General features: G+C 63.0%; 1 protein-coding gene across 11 annotated transcripts; it reads right to left on the bottom strand.

The window, feature by feature from the left end:
- Positions 1–1,416: 1,416 nt before the first annotated feature.
- ZNF335 (zinc finger protein 335) lies at positions 1,417–12,166 on the bottom strand. Of its 11 annotated transcripts, none has more exons than XM_087750063.1 (28): positions 11,916–12,164; positions 11,150–11,381; positions 10,495–10,768; positions 9,996–10,073; positions 9,421–9,750; positions 9,139–9,273; positions 8,899–9,057; positions 8,523–8,781; positions 8,241–8,418; positions 8,045–8,157; positions 7,820–7,838; positions 7,496–7,612; positions 7,331–7,407; positions 7,052–7,212; positions 6,685–6,914; positions 6,494–6,602; positions 6,315–6,409; positions 5,870–6,153; positions 5,619–5,760; positions 5,159–5,548; positions 4,927–5,069; positions 4,427–4,566; positions 3,790–3,893; positions 3,577–3,654; positions 3,312–3,395; positions 3,070–3,135; positions 2,783–2,864; positions 1,417–2,242 (listed from the first exon to the last, which is right to left on the bottom strand). In XM_087750063.1, exons 2-28 carry the CDS (start codon positions 11,348–11,350, stop codon positions 2,127–2,129), a joined length of 4,164 nt encoding a protein of 1,387 aa, XP_087606189.1. In that variant the 5' UTR covers positions 11,351–11,381; positions 11,916–12,164; the 3' UTR covers positions 1,417–2,126. The 11 variants fall into 11 exon arrangements, with proteins under 11 accessions (XP_087606189.1, XP_087606187.1, XP_087606190.1 ...); XM_087750061.1 differs by having other exon boundaries at positions 1,417–2,245; XM_087750064.1 differs by having other exon boundaries at positions 1,417–2,245; positions 8,538–8,781; positions 11,916–12,163.
- Positions 12,167–21,075: the final 8,909 nt, after the last annotated feature.

The following is a 21,075-nucleotide window of genomic DNA, read 5'->3' on the forward strand; positions in this document are numbered from 1 at the left end:
CCGCAGGCCCCTGGTGACAGGAGAAGGTCCCAGGGCCGAGGTGCCAGCACTGAGGGCGAGGGGCTCCAAGCCCCTGCAGCCCCACTGCGCCCCATGGCCAGAGCCCCAGCAGCACCCAGAGCTCCCCATGTGCAGCTGCCAGCAGCCCCGGTCCCATCCGTCCCAGCACCGTCCCCACCTTGGGCTGGTCCTGTGCTCTTGGCAGCCCCAGGCACGGAAGCCGCGGGGCAGCCAGGAGCCCGTGCCGCTGGCTGGGAGGGGAGGGCAAGGCCGGATGGCCGGGAACAGCCCTGGCCACAGCCCCACAGCAGCCCCGTAACCTTGTCCCCACGGGACTCCTCCAGCCCTAATCAGCGCCGCTGGCAGCGCTGCGGATCCGCTTTATTAGATAATGGGGCTGTAATCTAGGAAAGCGCCTGTGGATTGCTGCGGCGTGCCTTAACCCTGCGCAGCACAGCTGGAGAGGGAGGGCCGTGGCCAGCCACTGACATGGCGGATGGACACAGCTGGACAGCGGCTGAGCCACGGCCGGACAGGCACAGCCACACACCAGCATGGCCGGGCACAGACAGGGCTGCAGCCGGATGTGAAGGCAGCAGGACAGAGCCATGGCCGGGACAGAGCCACGGCCAGGACAGACCCACAAGCGCCCATGGCCGAGGCTGCTCGCCCAGGGGAGGTGCAGGGCCACCCACACCCTGCTTCCCTGGCTGGGCAGGAGGGCCGGGGGGTCCAGCTCGTGCCAGCCCAGTGCTGGCCTGATGCACCCAGGCACCCCCAGCAGCCAGGGAGGGAGGGTGCTGCCATCATTTTGGGCAGAACACAGGCTCCGTGTTCACAGCACGAGCCCCAGCACTGTCCCCAGCCCCTGCACGAGCTGGACTGGGAGCCCGGCTGCGAGCCCAGCCATCACACTGCACCAGTCCCACATCCGCGGGGCTCCGGCCTCACGGAAGCTCTTGCTGAAGTTGGGTGGTTCCAGGCCTTTTTCCCCTCCGCAGATAAATCAGTTTAATGCAAAAGCATAGAACTAAAACTCCGAGATTAGCTGTTATAATCACATGTAAATACTTCCAGACAATCCGCTCAGGCAGGGGCAGCGTGTGTAGTTTGGGACAGAGTTACACGGGATTTAGGCTGTTTACCAGTCGATTTAATTTCATGACTCCAGCCTCAAACCCACCCTTGTACCAGATGCCCAGCTCACTTCCCAGAAGTCAAGGTCACTCGGGCGGGAGGAAGCCGATAGCACAGAGCAGCCACAGCTGCCAGCAGCGACCTGCCCGGCCCCAGCGCCAGGCTCTGGGAGCGACACGCCGGAGGAGGCAGGAGGAAGGCTGGCTCTGCCCGTCCCTGCTGGCCAGGCGCTGAGCAGGGGCTGGTGCAGGACCACAGACCCTCCAAGCAGCGCAGGCACAGGTTTCAATCCCTTTTTATTCATAAGCATAGTCAAAGCTTGAGAATGTCAGAATCGAACCCCTCCCGCAACCACCTACAAACCAACTCGAGAGTCCATCCCTCTTCAGAAGAAAAATAGAACATCTTCCACCTACGCTTCTTCCTACTCTGGGTTCCTCCAGTCCAAAGCCCTACTGCTGCCTGCCTGCAGGCCGGAGAAGCCAAGAGAGGGACAGCTGCCCTCACGCCAGGACTGTACACCCCACAGCTGCGGAGCGGGGAGCACGTGGCTGCAGCTGCACACACATCTCTTACACCGTACCAGGTGGCTGTGCTCGGCCCCACGGCTCTCCCAGGATCCTCGTGTGCCAGGCAGATGCTGATCCAAGTTTGGCCCACACAGACATGATTCAGGAAAAGGGATTTCAGACCATCAAGTGCAACAGGCAAAGAGACCGGCCACATGAGAGGGCTGCCACCGCTTAGCTTGCTTCGGCACCTTGGCTGCGGAGCAGTCTCTGCTGGAGACAGCTGCCTGTGCCGGGGAGGATGCACAGGACCCTCACGGTGCACGGCCGAGCGGCAGTGTGGCCCTGCTGCAGCATGCTCAGGCACGTCCCTCGTAGCCCCGAAGCAATAAGGCAACTGCTGGCTGAGGCGGCTCCTGCCCGGTGCAGCCGTCCTGCTCAGCACGGGTGTCCCAGCGCCAGCCGGGCCTGGCCCCAGTGCTAGTCCGCCAGCGTGATGACGTCGTAGTGGATCCCCTGCTGCAGCTGCTGGATCTGCTCAGCCGTTGCCTCGGCGGTGAACACGCGCTGCGCCTGGGCCATTGCAGCGTCAGCCACTGCTGCAGAGGAGAGGGGGGTCAGTGCCTCCTCGCGTCCAAGGGCAGGGGAGAGCAGGTGGCTGCCTGGGGCCCTGCTCCACGTTTGCTGCCTGCCTCCAGGGGAAGGGGCAGGTGTATGACGTGAGCACAAGGGCCACCACGCTCACGCGGGGCTCCAGCAGGGAGCCTGGCTCTGGTTAACTCTGCAAACACAGATCAAGGTGTCTCCACCCTGTGGAAGCTGCTGCACCTCCCAGCGCAGCAACTCATCTCCAGGGGAAGGGAGCAGTAGTTCCAGAACTGAGATGCTGGGACCAGCAAAGATCTCCCCTCAGACACCAAGGCTGGCTGCTTCCCAGAATTACAGGGATGCAGGCAGCGAGGTGGCAATCCAGCCTCGCCTACCCCAGCCCTTCGGCCGAGGGCCACTGCACTGCGGCATCTCAGTGGCTGCTAACTGGCATTGCAAACTGCCCGGCAGGACTGGCACCCTGAGACCCGGAGGGAGAGGGGACTGCCAGAGCTATGCCAGAGCTCGGCCCGGGGCCCCAGTCCTACCTGAGACTGCCGAGTGTGCAGCTGCTTCCAGCTGCGCCTGCGTGACAAGCTGCTGCTCAGGCGAGACAGGCATGTACTGGATCTGCAGGGAGGAGAGAACAGGAGAGTCTAGGAGGGGTCCTGGACCCTCCAGGTCCCTCCTGGAGTGCTGCTCCGGCCACAGCTGCTGCAGCAAGTCACCAACCCACGTGCACCTTCTATTTCACATCCCTCCCTCTCCATCTGTGTGCTCGGAGCCCATCTCACAGCAGCCCTGTCAGCTCCAGCCACCACACCTGGCCCCTTACCTGCGGCTCCTGGAGGAACTGGCTGCCCTGCTCGTACTGGATGTGGGTGATCTGACCATCCTGTACCTGGGGACAAGAGCCGCAGTGAGAGTGTGTTAGGGCTAGCGGGCATCCCTGCCCCTGAACAAAGCTGTGACTCGAACGGAGCAAGCCACAGGGAGCAGGAGGAGGCTGAGCCCCACACACGGCACCCTCACGAGCCCCATGCACCACACAAAGGGAGCAGACAACCTGAAGCTTACCTGGATGTGATGTCCCTCTGGGACAACAACATACTCATGGGGAAGCAAGTGCTGCACACCATCCTGGGCAATGATGTACTGAACCTGCAAACACAGGAATTCAGACCCGAAAAAGAGGTCACCGCTGCCCATCCCCACACCGCAACAAGGCTGGTTCTTGTCTGTCTTCTGTGCCTGTTTCCACCGCACTTCTGCCCACTGCCCCCAGCTCTCCCCGCTCCAGCTGCACAGAATCTTTCCCTTCCTGGGACGTGCCCCCCCTCACCTGGTTGTCAGAGGTCACTAAGTGCTGTACTGTCTGTCCGTCGGCAGTCGTGATCTCCTGGATGTACGTAGCCTCCTCCTGCAGGTCAGCAAGAGCCCCATGCTGTCAGTGGGGGTGGGCCTGACCGCAAGACCCCCGAGAGGAGGGAACCCGCACAGCTCGCGGGGAGCAGCTGCACAGGGCGGGAGGATGAGACCAACGGGCCCAACTCACCTGGCTCGTGACGCTCTGCTCCTGCGCGACGATGATGTGTTCCTGCCCCAGAGCCTGCTGCAGCCGCTCGGGAGCCAGCACCGCCTGGCCGGACTGCAGAGCCGCTGGAATGCAGAGAAAGCCGGTGCGGACACTGCTGGCGCTGCCAGCTGGCCCCCCTCCCAAGCGGCCCCTGCCGGGTGCCCGCCCCAACGAAGAGCGCAGGACAGCCTCTTAGCTCTGCTCACAGAAGGTCAGAAGCTAAACCAAACTCTCCCAACATGAAGGAAACTAGAGGTCACTGTGGGCAAAACACGACCTCCACATCAGGCCACGAACTCTGCTGCCCATTTCAGCTGTAAGCTGCTCACAGCACCGCTGCTCCCGCAACGCACCGATCTATTGGGACCTGCTTGGAGGAAACACTGGACCCCTAGTTCTGCACAGAGCCACAACAGTCAGCGCCTCACCAGGAGAGCTCCCTGCGCCCAGACCCCTCTGCACCCACTGAGTCCTGCCGCCGTTGGCAATCCTAACCTTCAGTAGGAAATCTCCTACCGACCCTTCTCAGCCCTGCTTGGCCCACAGGCTGGGTGAATCCCTGCACGGGACCACAGGAAAGCTGCATGTCACCCCTGGTCGCAGGGACACATCTTACTCTGCAGGGTGGCCAGTGTGTCCTCATCACTGTTCAGTATGATGGTCTGCTGGGCAGCAGCTGCAGGTGCCCCCGGCCTCTTCCCCTCTGAGCTGTGCAAACGCTGCATGTGGAACTTGAGGTGCCCATTACGGTTGAACCTATGGGAGGAACAGAGTGAGGTGGAGTTTGCCACGGGCAGCACTGGGCCTCTGCTCTCTGCAGAGACCCAGGCCACAGGCACCACGAGCACATCCTATGACATGGCCTGTCCCAGCTCCCAAAACGCTTCCATCAGTGCCCAAGTACTGAACCTCCCCGTGCAGAAGTTCCTTAGAGACAAAGCTGGGTCGACCTGCAGCAGGAACTGTTCTCAAGGGCAGAGTCCCCTCTAACAGGGGACTGCTTCCAGGCATCAGGTCAGGGCAGCCAGCTCTTTGCCAATATCCTATCTCCTCTTGAGCCTTGGAGAGCTCTACACGGTCTCTCAAAGCAGCAACAACCCAGCAGACTTCACTCACCTCTGCCCACAGATCTGGCAGGCAAAGGGCTTCTCATTGGTGTGTGTCAGCATGTGCCTGCGCAGGTCCTTCTTGTTCTTGGAGGCGAAGCTGCAGTGGGTGCACTTGTGTGGCCGAAGGCTGGCATGCTGGACCATGTGGCTCTGGGGGCAGAAGGACAAGCGCAGGGTCAGAAAGCCCCCGTTTCTCCAAACCTCTTGTTCCCAGGGCTGCTCTGTGCCAGGGAACATACCCGAACCTCCGGCCAGAGGGCTGCAGTGAACGGACAGTCAGGACACTTGAAGGTGCTGGGCCCAATGTGGGCTCTCTTGTGACTCTCCATTTCTGCTCTTCCTGTGAACATGGCTGTGCAAATCTTGCATGAAAACTTTTTGGCTGTGGAAATCTTGCACGAGAGCTTCTTGGCTGTGGAAACCTTGCATGAGAGCTTCTTAGCCACGCCTTGGAACGCAGGCCACTTGACCTTTGGGGATGAGACTTCCTGCCCCTCGGAGGCTGGGGATAAAGACGAGTCCTTCTGGAGCTGCCTGGTGACACACTGCACCAGGGGCCACTTGACACCGGTGGGCTGTGCTTCCTGGCCCTCCACAGGTGAGGGAAAGGCAGCGTCCCCGCTGAGGGGCTGAGAGAGAAACACCAGTCACACCTGCTCACACTGCTGCCCGAGACGGGGAGAAAGCTCAGCTCCTTACCTCAATGTGATGGAACTGGCTCCCTGGAATGCCGGATGACATAATATAGTGATTGTTATGGTCCTTCAGGGCCTCCTCTGTCATCACAGCTTCGCTCACCACAACCGCGTGGGAGGTCTCCACAGGGCTCTCCTCCTCACTGCTGGAGAGGACAGAGTCAGGGAGGATCCGCCCTGTCCTCCTCACCACTAAAGCCTCCTCGTTTGAGGTCAGAAGTGCCTCCGTCTCCCTGCTCCTCCCACACAGCTGACCTGTACAGCGTGCCTGGAGTCTGAATCTCCTCACTAATGGGTGTGATGATGCTGTACTCTGTTGTCCCGCCAAAGGGGATAGTGATCTGCTGCAGCTCTGAGCCACCCAGGGTCGCCTCCTCGTAAGCCTCTTGCACCAACGTCTCCCCAGGCTCTGCCATGTGCATCGTCACCAACTTCTGCTGCTGCTGTTCCTCAGAGTCCATCTCTGCCTCCTCCCCCTGCGTCTGCGGCTCACAGGGGGCCTGCGCTTCTCCTGAATCACCTGGCTTCACCACTGCCACCTGCGGGGGGGACAGCAGCTCAGCCGGAGGAAGGCAAGGCTCTGCGAGACACCCTCTGAAGCAGAGCATGGCTGGGCACTGTGGAAAAACTGTGGAGGGCTGGGAAGCCTCCCCCTGCCATCCCCCAAGCAGGCATGGCCCCCCCCCTCAGCCCCCCTCACCTGCAGCGAGCCCGTGGCCAGCTCTCGCTGAGCACTCATGTTCAGCAGAAGATCCAGGGCGGTCTGTGTGGCCAGTTCTGCAGATCCAGCCACATCTGTCGGGGTCCAAAGGAGAGGGTCAGGCACGCGCTCACCCACCTCCTCCCCATCCTCACCCCCTTCCTTGGGAGCTCACTCACCTTGTTCGTAGATGATGGTGGCCCCTCCCAGGGAATCCTGCGAGAGGATGGGGGGCTCTGCTCCTGGAACGGCCTGGACCGCATGGTAGGTGACGGGGCCAAGAGGCGCCTGTGTGAGAGAGAGAGAGCTGACAGCATGGCCGAGGTGAGTGAGCACCAAGAGGAGCCGGGGCGTGGGCAACGGCACTCACCGGCGGACTGGCCTCTGGCTCAGCCGGGGCCTGCACCTGGCTGTGCTGCTGCTTCAGCTCCTCGATCTGCTGCAGGGTGAAGAAGGGGCGGCGGCGGCAGGGCGGCTCCTCGGGGTGCCTCTGTGCCCACTCTTCGAAGGAGTCGGCGTGGCGGCAGTGCACATGGAGGCGCAGGTTCTTCTTGTGCTTGGTGGTGAAGTGACAGAACTCGCAAGCAAACGGCTTCCCTCCTGCAGGACACGGGATGCAGGAGTCAAGCAGGGGGTCCCCAAGGGACGGCAGGGAGAGCAGACACACTCTGACCACCTCCCGGAGAAGTGGGGGTGTAGGACGTCGGGGCACAGGGCAGGCAGGCAGCTCCTCTCACCTGTGTGCTTGACAGCCATGTGCGAGACCAGGAAGTCCTCCCGGAAGGTGGAGTACTTGCAGAAGCTGCACTTGTAGGGCTTGTCATTCATGTGCGACAGCTGGTGGTTCAGCAGGACCTTTTTGTCCTCGCAGACGTAGTCACAGAACTCACACTTGAACCTGCCAGGACAACACCGCCTGTCACATGGGCAGTAGGGACCTTCTGTCCTCCCCTCTGAGGGGGAGCCGGACACTGGCTCTACGAGGGCACGTCGCAAGGCTGTTGCTGGGCTCCTACCTGCGGTTGGCAATGGCCTGGATGTGTGTAAGCAGGTGCATCTTGAAGGTGTAGCGCTTCTTAAAGGACTTCCCGCACTGCAGCAGAACAAAACAAAGCAGCATTCACCTCCCATCCAGCCTCACTCACCACCAGCCCTTCCCCAGGCTGTGTGTCCCCCCTCACCTTGTCACACATGTGTGGTTTCTCCGTGCTGTGCGTCTTCATGTGCTGCGTAAGCCTCTTCTGCATGGGGTAGATACGGTTGCATACGGGGCATGGGAAGGAGTTCAGCTTTGGGGGCTGGAGGGAGAGCACGAAGATGAGCTCACCTGGGAGGGGCTCACCAGTTTCCTTACCCCCTCCCCACTGCAGGACCTGGGCTGCCTTTCCTCAGGTGATCCAGAAACACTGCCTTCAACAAGGCACCAAGAATTTGTGGAAGACCCAGACATGCCTCTTCCCATTTAACAGTGCTGAGAAACAAGCCAACAGGGTACTCAAACTCACCGGATCAGCTCTCTTTTTCCTGAAAAAGAAAGAAGAAAACCCCCTTGTGTCAGCCACATCCCAAGTCCAAGCTCCCTTGTACCCAGACACCAAAACTACCCGTTTTGGAAAGGGCCAGAGGTCAGGGGAAGGGGCAGCCGGGGCTGTCCTCCCAGGGCAGGAGGAACAGTGTTAGTGCCGTTCAGCCAGGCTGCAAGACAGTCTCTAGGACCGGACTTCTCTTACCTGTCCCGGCTGTGCACTGTGGAGTGTCGGATGACGTCCTTCTTGTACACGCTGGTGTAACTGCACTCCTCGCACTTGTAGGGCTTGCTGCCCACGTGGTTGAACATGTGCTCCTGTGAGAAGCAGAGGGGGGGCCGTGAGTTCTGGGGCTACCAGCCACCCTTGTGGGTCCGGGAGCGGGACAGACAGCGCTCACCTTGAGGGAGGACCAGCGCCGGGAGCGGTAGCTGCACTGAAGACACTTGAAGAGCTGCGGATCATTGGCCTCATGCGAGTTGACATGGAAACGCAGATCATCATGTGTGAGGAAACGCGAGCCGCAGATCCGACACAGGTAGGGCCTCATCAGGGGCTTGGGTGACTTGTAGTAGTACCTGCGGAAACAGGGCCGGGGCTCAGAGCTGTGGTGGCAAATGGGCTGGACCAGCCCTGGGCACAGGCCAGAGGGCCCAGCGCCGGCTCAGCACACACCCCTCACCTGCGCCCCATGTACTTGCGGTATTTCTTGCCCAGGAAGCGGCGGGAGGGCCGCCCTCGCCTCCTGGGGATGATGTCTGCCTCCTCGGGGCTGGTGTTGGAGGAAGGGTCCTTGTTCTCGGAGTCGGACTGGCTGATGCTGGGCTCCACCAGGCTCTCGCTGGTCCCGTTCTCCAGGCCAGAGGAACTGGCTGCTTCCGAGTTCTGCAGCTCACAGCTCGGTGTGCTTTGGGATGTCACCAAGGGCTCCACCTCCCCTCCTGCATGATAGAACACAGCACAGCTCCGTCACACACCCTCCCTGCTGGCTCCTGGGACCTTGCATACCACTCCCTGCTCCAGCCCAGCATGGGGCTGCTGCCTCCCGCCTCCCTCACCTTCAGGCACGTCCTGGGACATATCCTCCAGACGAGGAAACTTGCGGGGTCTTCCTGGGCGTCGCCGCGGCCTCTCCTCACTGGATGTGGGGACAGTGCGGTTGTACTTGGGCTGTCGCCCACGGGGCTCATCCTCAGCTGGGTTATAGTCACTGTCCTCTGGAGGTAAGTGGCCCAAAACATTAGAGAGAGACTGGGAAAAGACTAAGCTACGTAAGATGCGGGGAGGACAAGTCCTACCTTCAGGGTCATCAATAGCACCAGCATCCATGATATCGTCATCTTCTTCTTCTTCTGGGACCTCCTCCTCCGCAGTCTTTGGAGCAGATCCCCCCTTTCGTGGACGTCCTTTCTTCAAAGCCAGAGCTGAACCCACTGCCACAGAGAACAGAAAGAAAAGTCTTTACCAGACTCGACTACGGGACAGGTCCTTACGCTTGTATTCCTCCCCTTGTTTCTTCTGTGGAGAGAGCAGAGCCCGTCTGCAGTAAGATAAATTTTCCTCAGCCGCTTAGAACACACCTGGCTGGAAGTGCCGCTCTTTCATGTGGTTGATTAGCGTTTTCTTGGAGACGCTCTTGTACTGACACATCTTGCACTTGAACTGCTGCACCACCACCACCTCCATCATCTCTTCTAGGGTCTCCATGTCCGGCTGGTCCAGCTCCTCCCCACCGTCCACCTCTCGAGCCTGATCTGGCCGTGCAGGCAGCTCCAGCACTTCCAACTGCTCGGAAGGGTCTGAAGGGCCGGGCTGGTCAAGGCATGTGGAGGTTGGTCCATCAGCAACAGCTTCTATCGCCAAGCTATTGGCCAGAGCAGAGGTTGCCATCGGGGACACCATGGGGGCACCTGAAACACCAAAACCCGCTCAGCCAAGGAGCAGACCCTCACCCGCATCCAGGCTGCACCCACACCTAGGGCCCAGGGCTGAACACAAGCTCAGTAACAAGCTCCCCACAGTCAGCACACCCACAGGGACTCTGGTACAGGCGCTGTGGCTGATGTAGCTGGGAAACCCGCTCCAGGTCCCACTCTCGCAGAAAAGGCTTCGGGGCAGAGACAGCCACCCCGGACGCCCCAGGGCACACCCTTACCATCATCAGGACCCTGCAGAATGAGGTACTGTGTAGTCTCTGCCCCGCCATCCTCCGCGCTGGTCACGGCAATGCAGCCTGGAAGGAAGAGGAGAGTAGAGTGGTAACTGCCAGACACGGGGTCTGTAGAGTCACTGGGGCTCTCCCAGCTTCAGACACAAGTGGGAAGAGGTGAGGAAGGTCTGGCTCCAGGGACGGAGCCTGCCCTAGGCTGCTGGCACTGCGGCTGAAAGAGCAGCCGGACAGAGGGAGGGCTGTCCGGCAGCCACAGCAGCCATGAGCTCCTCATCAAACCCTCTAGCTACTGCAGCAAGGCAAGAGAAACCCCTGCTGACCGAGTTGGATACGTATGCATGTACGTATTTCCCCCTCACCTCCCAAGGTTGGGCACAACAGCAGCTCCCTCCCCCAGCCCCCCAAGCCGTTTGCACACGCGGCACTTCAGAGGGAGAGCGGGCAGGTCTGCCGCACGTGCAAGCAGCTGGGAGCGCGCACTCACTCTGGATTATGTCAGGCCCAATCGTGGACTCGATGATTTTGTCGATGGCAGAACCTAGGTCTGAGGAAGTGGACGCAGTGGAGTCTGACACAATCGTGGCTCCATCAGTGATGACGCTGGAGTGGACCAGGACTTGTGGGGACTCTGACACCATGATGGACTGGCTCACGGTGGAGACACTGGAGACCAAGGTGGACTGGGCAATGGAGGATGAGTCTGGCAGGTAAATCCGGGGAATAGCGTCTGTGCTGGAGCTGCTCTCCGACACCTCTTCCTGGCGGAAAAAAAAGAGGCCAGAAGAGCTCAGCTGAGAGACCTTTGCCAGGCCAGGCCCTTGGGGGAGCCAGTGTATACACCGGTATATCACCGCAGAACTGCCAGGAAAGGCGTCAGCACATTTCCTTTGGTATTGCCGAGGAGCCTGGATCTCCAGGGCTGCTCTGGCTACCAAGGAGAGCTCTCCTTCCTCCTCAGACCAGCAAGCAGACACTCAAACTGGCAGCGTAACAGCGCCTGCCGAGGCCGCTGAGCTCCAGAGCTGGCTCCTGAAGCTCCGTTTGCCAGAAACGCCCAGAGAAGCTCTCAGGAACCAGAACCTCCATTGCCCTCCCTTCCCCGAGCCGCCTGCCGCCCCACCTTCCCCGTTAGCTCTTACCAAGGAGACGCCGCTGCTGTCGGAGCTCTGGCCCACGCCGGAGTCATCCACTCGGGAGAGGGGGCCGGGGGCCGAGGCGGCGTCGCTGCTGTCCGCCGAGACGGCCTCCGAGGTCCCGACGCCCAGGCCGCTCTCGGAGGGCTCCTCCCGCGCCGCCTGCGGGGCCGCGTCGCTGCTGCTCTCCACCGCATTCTCCTCCATGCCCGCCCTGCCAGGGCCGCCTAGGCTCGACCTGAAGGGGGAGGCCGCCGCCGTCAGGGCCGCAGCCCGCCGCCCGCTCCCCGCCGCTCCGGGCGGCCCCGGCCGCCGCGGGAGTCGCGGCCCCGCGCAACCCGGCTCGTCCGGCCCGCGGGCCCGGGCCGCCCCGAGGGGCGCCCGCCGAGGGGCCGGAGCCACCGCGGCGCCATGCCCGGGGGTCCCGGCCGCGCTCACGGGGGACCCCGGCGCCGCCCGGCGCCCCCGGTCCCGTCATGCCCCGCGGCCCTGCCCGGCCCCCGGCCGCCATCTTGCCGCGGGGTCCCCCCCGCCGCCTCCGCGCGCGCGCACACGGCGGGGCGGCCCCGGTGCGCCGGGGCGGGGGAGCCGCCGCCGCGGCGGGGCGAGGGGGCCCGCCGCCGCCGCCCGTCCGCCGGCCCGCGCCCTCACCCGGCCCGCCGCGGCTCCGCCGCGCCTCCGCCGGAGCCGGCATCACGGCGGCCGCCATGCCCCCCCGCCCTCGCGCCGCGCAGCGGTACGGCCGCGCGGGTCCCGAGCCGGGACTACTTACCCCGGCCCCCGCCCCGTCCGGGGCGCTCGCCACCGCGGGGACGCGCTCCTCGCTCTGGCCACCGCCGCCGCCTCCCGGCACCGAGCGGCGCCGCCCGCGGGCTGGGGGAGGCCTCAGCGCCCCGCCGGGGGACTACTTTCTCCGCGGAGGGATCATAGAGAAGGTGCCGCAAGCCTGCGTCATGGCGTCACGAAGCGGCGCCCGGGCCCTGAGCGTCGGCGTCGCGCCGGGTTGCTCCCATCACGTGACGAGAAGGCAGAAGCGGAAGTGGCGGTGGCGGCGGAATGGGGCCGGGGCCGGGGCCGGGGCCTGCGGCTCTCGGCCCGGCCGCGCTCTGCGACCCCTTCGCAGTCCCCAGTCGCAGCCCCATCCCGCCGCGGGTGGGGTGGGGGCTCTGCGGTACCGACCGGCACCGCGGCCCGCGCCTGGCTCTGTCCTGGCGGCGCGTCCCCCCCGCCGGCGGCCGCGTCTCGGGCGGTGCCGTGCAGCCCCGGCGCTCCGGCTCCCTTTCCGTACCCCGCGATGAGCACCGAGCCCGGCGCGGTTCGTGGCTGCTTCTGCGGACCCAGCTGGGGCCGCCCGTCCCCGGAGCGACCCCGGCCAAGCCGCGGGGGCCTCTGCCGTTCCCGTCCTCGCAGGGGCACCGGGGCCTTGCCGTGTTCAGCCCCGGTGGCCGCGCAGTCTCAGATTGGGCTTTTCCCCTTGTTCTCCCGTGTGGGAATGGCGCCTGATGGGTGCTGTCGGTTTGCTCTCTTACAGAAGGCCAGCTTGCCTCTTTTGATGGCGGTTCTGCAGCTGAACAACAGCCATCTTACTCTGTTCCCCTGCTAACTGAGCTGTCATCGGGGTTGGTTTATGCCCTGCTGTAGATGGCGATGGGTGCCTGGTTTGGCAGGCCTGGGTCAGCTGCGCTGGCTGCTGGCGGCACTTCCAGTGCCCGTGCTTGAGGCGCATGAGCTGTGGGGCTGCACTGGGCTGGCCCAGCACACCGTGGGCGGTGGGGCTTTGCCGGCACCTCCTGATGGTGTGGTGTCCCCGCAGGGACCCTGCTGCTGCCCCGGCTCTCCAGCAGCGCCATGTTGTGTCATCCCCTCCAGCTGAGTTCAGCTGTGGACAGAGAGCCTGGGCTTGGCCTCTTCTGGCCGAGGCCCCTGCTGCAGCCAGCCCCTGTTCCACGCTGACGTCTTTAATGAACCCCTGGCTTGGGTGGCTCCTTGCTCTCACCGATGTTTTCTCATGCTGCAGTGCTCTACTGAGAACATCTCTATCACAGTTTTTTTCTGGAAGAAAGGCAGCCGTGTTGTGCTTGCGCTCTTCCGAGGCTGAGATGTGTTTGGGCTGACCCTGGCTGCTCAGTCCCTGTGGAAGGAATGCGCTCGCTGAGTGAGGGGGCCAAGGCTCTGCGTCCCGGCCGGGTCCCAGGGCCGCTAGGACTGAGTCAGCCTGCAGCATGGCTCCGTCCAGAGCAGGTCTGGGCGGGCAGTTGCATTTTCTTGCTGGCCAGAACGGCCAGTACAGAGCTGGTGCTGACATGGTGCCAGCTGCAGAAGGACAGACAGTGCCTCATCTGGCACAGTGTGAGTGTGGAGTTAACCTGCCAGAAATCTGAGTGGCCAGGTGTTGGACGAAGGGACGGGCTGGATCAGCACTCTGCCCCGTTTGGTGGTGGTGCTTCTGCTCCAGGGCAAGGAGGGCGCTGGCTGGGTTCATCCCCCCTCAGTGGGAGCTCCTCTGTGGGGCTCTGCAGGTCCCTCACCTCTGTCTGGCACTGGGCAAGACATCCTGGAGGTGCCATATGCCCGGTAGAGGCAGCAGAGGAGCTGCCATGGAACAGCCAGCCTGGTGTGTGTGCATCTTCCGGCTCTTTTTCAAGCTAATTAAATACATCCTTGAAAGGTTTATGCCCTCATCTATCATGGGGTGACAGCATCAGTGAAGCCGTCGCCGGGCTGGCGGGAGCTGAGAAGGGGCTGCACGAGCGCTCCTGCTGCAGCAGCACTGCATGACAGCAGCTCGGATGCTGAGTCCCTGCGCGCAGCCGGCCACTGCGATCACCGTCGTGCCAGAAGCTGAGCGAGACCAAGGGGTTGGGGTCTTTTTTCCCGTTGTTCCTCTTTAAGGCAACCCTGCATAGCTCTGCAGTTGTTGGAGGGGAAGTGGGGCTGGGGAGGACGTGGGGGGCTCCTGTGGACAATGTCCTCTCTCCGTGGCTGACGCCAGAGGAGCCTGGTACTGTCTGTGACTGGCAGTGGGTCTGGCTCCGTCTGTGGGCTTGGGGCATCACTGTGCTCCCTGTTGGGGGAAGCTCCACGTTTCTTTTGGGGAGGGAGGGTCAGAGGAACCCCTGGCAAAAGCTGCCTCCCAGGCAGAGGAAACAGGATGGATTTGTGTCAGACTAGCAAGTTTCCTCTCTTTTTGCCTTCAGTCAGCTGCTGTCTGAGACGAGAATTTTCCCAACAGATGATGGTTCCAGGGCAAAGCAGCCAGACCTGACTAGCCTCGGGCTAGTGTGGACTCTCCTGACACTGGCTCGACTGATGGAAAGTTTCTTAAAGCTTCCCTGTTACCCCGCAGAGATACCCCATGTCCTCTGTCTTAAAGGATTGTGTGAGTGGGAGCTTTGCTGAGATGGGTAACCTGCTATTTTTAAAAATGCTGTGTGCCCCCAAGCAGGGGTGAGTGGAGAATTTCCAAGCCAGGCAAAGCACAGCTCTCGTGCTCTGGTCTGGAGGCGCAGCTCCTCTCTGATAATGCTCTGCCGTTGTGGCTCCCCTGCCTGAAATCATTTCAGGGCCAAAGAAAACACAAAGAAATCTCGGCAAGAGGCTTAAGAGAATCCAAAAATGGATGTGGCATGCGTTGGATGCGTGTCCAAATACCTTAGCAGGGGGAGCACCAGGTTAAAGGCCTTTTGGGAATGGGCTGAGAAGACAACACAAACGCTTGTGCCTGGAGAATAAAGCGATAAGACTCGAGTGGAATCTGAAGCTGATTTTTAACAAGCCAGTTGATCAGCTGCACTGACAGGCTGTCCTGGGAGGTGGAAGGTTTCCCAGCTCCACGCTCTCCAGCCTGGATACAGCATTTGGAAGGAGCTACAGCCAGACAAGCTGCCGCTCGGGGCAGAGCGGGAGCATGCTGACCGAGTGACTCTGGTTGGGGTCCTGCTCTTGCCGGCGCCCTGCGGCCATGCCGGCCTGCCCCGTCCCCAGCAGTGGTTTGTTTGCTGCGCTGACCCACTTGCAGGCTTGCCCTGCTCCCACAATAGCTTCTTCATGAGCTAATGGCTTCGGTCACTGTCCCAGAATAGGTGGTGGCTTGCGCTGAGCACGGTGCCCAGGGCTGTGCCCCTCCAGCCTCCCTGCAACCTGAGCCCCCGGACTTCTACAGTCAGTGATTTTATCATCCCTGCTGTTTGTTCCTCCTTGTTTCCTTTTTTCTTTTTAAAGAAAACATTGCTCGCGATGTTTGTATAGCTGCAGGGCATTAATCCACATCAACCAGGCTTGTATTTATATCCCACCTGGGAAGGGCAGTTGCATCAGCATATTTTGTAAAACGTTGAGCAAAACAGCCCTTGCTGCAGGAAATGGGTTTTTCTTCACACCAAATTGCTTCACCGCTCAGCTCCTTCCCAGCAGCAGTGGCTCCTGAAGAAGGCGCCTGGGGCTCTCCCAGGGGATTGCTCCGTGCTGGGGTGGCAGCAAGCCGGGACAGCTTCCCTCTGGGCACCACTCCGGCCCCTCTGCTGTGTGCCCAGGGCTTGCTCGGCCACCGGCGCTTCTGTGGGGAGCCGCCTCCCTCTGGTGCTGGCTGTTCCTGCTGGGATCTCCGCTTCCCAGGGCACTGGCACGGGTGGGAGTGTTGTAGGATAATGTCCTGTTTTCTGTGGCTGCTGTGGCTGTGGCTGAAGCCATGGCCTCAGCCGTAATGCCACCCTTGGGCTCGGGCAGGGCGCTCCCGAGACAGGCAGGAGCCGCTCCCAGCTGCTCCCCAGGGGCTTGGAGGAGCCGGCGAAAGCCTGTAGTGAGGCCACTTTTATCGTCGCAAGGTCCCCTTGGCAGAAGGTGGCTCACTGGCCCTGGCTCTGCCCAGCCCAGCTGGGCCGGGAGGTGCTGCCAGCGGCTGTGCCATGGGCACAGAGGGGCTGTCCTCGGGGTGAGGTGGCGCTTCGTGGCTGGGCTGGCTCCCTGCCGGCACCACCGCTACCGCTCTGCTGGGTGCTTCTGCCTGCCAGAGGGGGCCATGGTGCCCTCCTTGTGTCCCACTGCCTCCTGGGCCGTCGGTGCTCACCACCCTGCATGCAGGCTGGAGCAACGGCGGCACTGAACTGTGCCGTATGCTGCCAGTGCTGTACACTGCCTGTCTCATCTTGCACCCAGGTTGGAGCCATGGCTGCCATTTCCACAGGGCTTTGGGACCATCGACGGCCGTTCCAGGATGTGTTTGGAGCTGCTGAAATGCAAACAGCCGCGGCTGCGGCCCTGCCTGGCCCCTCCTCGCCTGCCAGAAGTGCTGCTGCTGGTGGTTGTTTTTTTTCTCTTCTGGAGGGATCCTGTGGCTTCCTTCCCAGAACCTGAGACCTCGGAGCCATGGTCCAAGGCCGCCGGCTTCCACCCTCTCCTGCGCTGCTGATTCATCACTGCTGGTTAGTTAAAAAAGAGTAATCAGCAAATTACTGAAATATAAGTAAAATAAACAAGGTGGGCAGGAGAACTGTGTGTGTAGCAGGGCCCCAGAGGCCTTAAACGCGTGCTGTGCCGGGCTGTTCCCATTGCCTCTGCTCACTGCCAGTGCAGGGCTTCGCCCCGCTGAGCACCCATGAAGCAGGAGAGCTCGGTACCCCAGCGCTGCCATGGGGGCTCCCAGCCTGCGCTGGCCCCGCAGCCCTGCCCGCGGCCGGACGCCCTCGGAGGCCAGAGGGGCTCTGCGGCTCTTGCATGGCGGCGGTCCTGAGCCCCACCGGGCAGCGAGCGGGTGCGGTGCTGGTCTGGTTGGTCCCCCCTGCCCCATGGAAGGGGGTCCCTGGGGCCAAGCGGGTGGGCTCCAGGGCTGCTCTCTGCCGTGTGGTGTTCGGAGGCGCCCGCGGGGCTCAGGGCACGGCAGCTCCCGAAGGGCTGGTGGCTCTCGCCCGCATGCTCTCCAGCCCTTCTTCCGTGGCAGCACAGCAGCTCTCTCCATCCCCAGTGATCTCGCGGCCCAGTGGCTGCCTTCCTCCCGTCCTGCGGCACCCATGCCTGCAGAAGAGGTTTTAAAAGGCCCCAAGGGTCGCGCAGCCCTGGCAGCTCCCCAGCTGACGGCCAGGCCGTTTGCCATTCCCCGGGCTGCCTGGCTTCTGTCCATATGCCTGTGTTGACAACTGAGCCGCTGTGAATTAATTTGGCAGCAAGCGCTAGAACAGTTGTCAAATGTTTTACTGAAATCCGAGCATGTTGCATCTACTACTCTTCCTTCTGCTTCTTGTAGTTTACAATTAAATAAAACCAGTTTTGCCCATATTTCACCTTCTACAAACCCCCGCTTCTTATTCCTGAGCTGTTTCATCACTGACAGCCGGCGGGTTCCTGGCGCCACGTTGTCCCCTTCACGTGCCGGACAGGCAGGCAGGTTTGCCGTCATTGTCACAATTGCTGCTCTTCCCATTTTAGCAGGCAGCTGCCGTGCCTCTCTCACTGCCAGGGAACAAAGCGCTGCCCACCCGTGCCGTGCCATGCCGGCTGGCAGTCCGGCGCAGCAGCTGTGCCTCGAGGAACCTGCGGCCGCCCAGCCCCATCCTGCCCCGCTTCCCTCCTGGCCCCTGCCTTACCCTGTGGGATGCAGGAGGCAGCCTCTGCAGGCCTGATGCAGCGGGTCACCCCAGAGGGGCTGGTCCCAGGTGGCTGAGGGGATGACGGCAGCGGGGCTGCCTGTGGACACCCCTTCCCAAAGTCCCCTTCCCTCTGCCTGGAGGAGCAGAGCGCTGGGTGGGAGATTCCTGCTCCAGCATCCCTGTGGGACCCAAACAGATGGGGGGGTTCCTGGGGTGTGAATGGGACAGGGAAGGCGTGGAGGGGGGATGTCCCAGCCCGATGCAGGGAGGTGACTGTGCGACACACCTGGGTGCCTGGAGCCGGTGTGACGACTGGGGGGATCCGTCATGTGCGGTTTGCAGCTGGGATCGGTGCTACTGAGTGATGAAACTGCAGTGCTGGTTTCAGTGCCTGCAGGGCGGTGGTGATCCGCCCGGCTGACGCCGGCTGCGTCATCCTCACCCAGACGAGAGGCTGCGGAGAGCAGCAGCACTGGGGCTGGGGGGGCAGCGGGGCTGGGGACCAGGACACCACCTCCTGCCCAGGCAAACAGGGGCAAAGGACTGCAAGAAGCTGGTGTTGAGGGGTGGGGAGTTCCCCAGGTGAGGCAAGGGACAGGCAGGGTCTGGCAGGGACAGGCAGGGAGATGAGCAGGTGCATCCACAGAGGATGCAGGCGGGGAAGGCGTGCAGGGTTGGGGACCGTCTGTGCCAGGAGTGCTGCGAGGCCACGGCATGCGGCACGGTTTGCCAAGAAGGGTCCTGGGCCCAGCTGGAGGACGCGATCCCAGCCCACGCGCAGCTCAGCGTCAGGGCAGCAGATACGGGAAGCGTGTGCAGGAATGTTGTTTCTGTCTGGAGCCCTTGACCAGGAGCGATGGGGCTTCCAAGCCTATGACGCAGAGCTGCTCCCTGTGCCTTTGGTCCCGCTCCTGCGCCAAGCATCCGCATGCCTGGGACACCGCACTGTATGGCGGGCTGGTGCTGGCTGCGGCAGCTCTGTTCCCTGGGCACAGGGTGCTGCAGAGCCCATGGGATGGGAGCAGGGCTGGGCTTCGGGCGGTGGGGCTGGCAGCTCCAGCCGCCTGGCTTGGCTGGGGGCTTGGGCTGGTGCCCTGCCCGCCAGCTGGGGAATCTGGCTCTGCCGTGGTGGCCGTGGCACTGGCACTGTGTGGGGCGGCTGACAGGTCCAAGCAGCTCCCTGCCCTCTGCACGGGCCGTGCTTCCCCACGGCGGCTGGCGCCGTGCTTTCCCCATCCCAGCACTGTCTCACCCGCACAAGATGCTGACTCCCTCCCGCCCTGCTTCCCCTCTGCCGTGCTCTGCCACGCTCCTGCCCAGCCCCTCGTGCCAGGAGGGTGTCCGATGCCTTCCACACGCCTGGGCCTGCCCTTTGCTCCCCCGTCCCCCCCGTCTCCTGCCCAGCTCTTTGGGCTCCCAGGTGTGAGGCAGCAACAGTGGCAGCCGGGTGTCCCCTTGCCCCCCCGCTCCTCGGCTCTCCCGCCACCTTTGCCACGCAGGTGCACGCCATGGCTGCAGCTGTCGGACCTCTCCCCTGGCTGGCCGGTGCCATGCTCCCTCCCCAGCTGGCCCCCACCCCACTCACTTGCACTGGGAGAACAGAGCTGGGGAGGCTCCGGGCCTGGCTCTGGGGGTCCCTGGCTCCGTCCAGTCCCCCCAAACCTCGCTGCTGGCCCAGCCAGCACCTCCCAGCTGCAGACTTGCAGCCTGGCCGAGGTGCCGCTGTGTCCCGTCAGCCTCTGCCCCAGGCAGGGCTGCTGCCTCCCCGCTGGCAGGATCCAGGCGGGCATCCAGCCCCAGCCGGGATCTGGGACCAGTTTCCTACGGGGGTCTCCGCATGGCGCCCGCCTGCTTGAGGGTGGCTGTGAGTAAGGGCGTGGGAAGGGGCTGCGGTGGCTGTTCCTTCCCCTTTCAGCGGCAGCGGTGGTGACAGGCAGCCTCGTGGCTTGGGCAGCCGGCTGGGATGGAGGATGTCTGCGTGGGTTTTTCCATATTGTTTGTCCTTACAGGGGCTCTGGGTGTAAACGGTGCCCCTGGGCAGACACGGGCTGGGCACGGCACCCAGATGCTCTTGGGGTCCCTGGCAGCCAAAAGTCTTCTCCTGCCTGCTGTGCTGCCCATGCTCATCACCACCCTCCTCTCCCACCAGCAGCAGTGGCTGCCCCGAGCATCCCTCTGCATGTGCCCATGCTGAGGAACGCATGCCTCACCCCAGCTCCCCGGCCCGGCCCTGCACAGGGCTGGGGCTGCCTGCAGGGTTTGTGCTGGCAGTGCCGAGCCTGTCCCTATGGAGTTTCCCGGCCCAGCTCTGAGGCTGACAGTGTTGCCAGACACGGGGGTTTCCCTGCTGCCCCGGCCCTGCCCCTGCTCCCTGCGGAGCCTCCAGAGAGTCACCAGAAAATCCCCCAGGCTGGTGCCAGGAGGAAGCTGGCGAGTGGAGCCATGAGTCAGTGGGAGAGGCCAGGCCGGGGGGTAGAGCTGCGGTCGGCAGCCCCGCACTGGCCACCCAGCTCAAGGATATTCGGGGCCATTGGCCACAGACCCACCGGTGCACCCCGGAGCCAGCCGGGGCCGGGCAAGCACGGGCTTGCCAGGACGGGCTGCACAGTGTGCAGAGCCCTGGCTCTCGGCCCCTCCTGCCATCGCTCTCCTCTGAGCCCTGTCCTGGCCAGCGCTGCTCTGCTCTGCTCGGCCGTGGCTCTGCTCTCAGGGGTGCTGCAGGCAGTGCGGTGCAGTGCGGTGCAGTGCAGTGCAGCGAGGGTGGTTCCGTGGCAATGTGCCCCGGCTGTGGGAGCTGCAGCTCCTGCATGTGGTGGAAACGAGGGATGGGAATAGCATGGGAAAGGCCCAGGGATTTACTACAGTGCTGGGGAGGCTGGAGCCGGATCTGGCCTCCCTGGCTGCACCCCGGAGCCAGCATCAGATGTCCCCTTGCCCGGGCTGTCCTGGGGGTGCATCCTCCCAGTGGTGCTTTTGCATCCAGCTCCAGCACCGGCTCTGTGGGCTGAGGTCCTGGCAGCCTGGAGAGTTGAAGACATGGAGCAGTGCCTGCTCCCTGCACACCCCAGGAGCCGTTGGCTCCAGTGGGGGCCTTGGGGCGCCTCGGCAGAGCCCCATCCTCACCCTGGCTGCTGGCCACGCAGGGAGCACAGGGAGCCGCTGCCTCCTGCCTTGCAAAGAGCTGGGCCATGCACAGGGGTGAGGGGCAGCAGGCTGGACCCCACGGGGAGGGGAGATGGTGGGGGTGGCCTGGCTGTGGGGGTTCCTGGCCTGCGTTGCGCCAGAAGGGGGCTGCATGTGAGCACCGCGGGCTGGACGTGTTTGTCACGCCAGGGCGCAGGACGGCAGCTG

This window comes from Nipponia nippon, unplaced genomic scaffold (genome assembly GCF_047370975.1).
Source record: "Nipponia nippon isolate SJK-2023a ecotype South Korea unplaced genomic scaffold, ASM4737097v1 scaffold_13, whole genome shotgun sequence".
NCBI lineage: Eukaryota > Metazoa > Chordata > Aves > Pelecaniformes > Threskiornithidae > Nipponia > Nipponia nippon.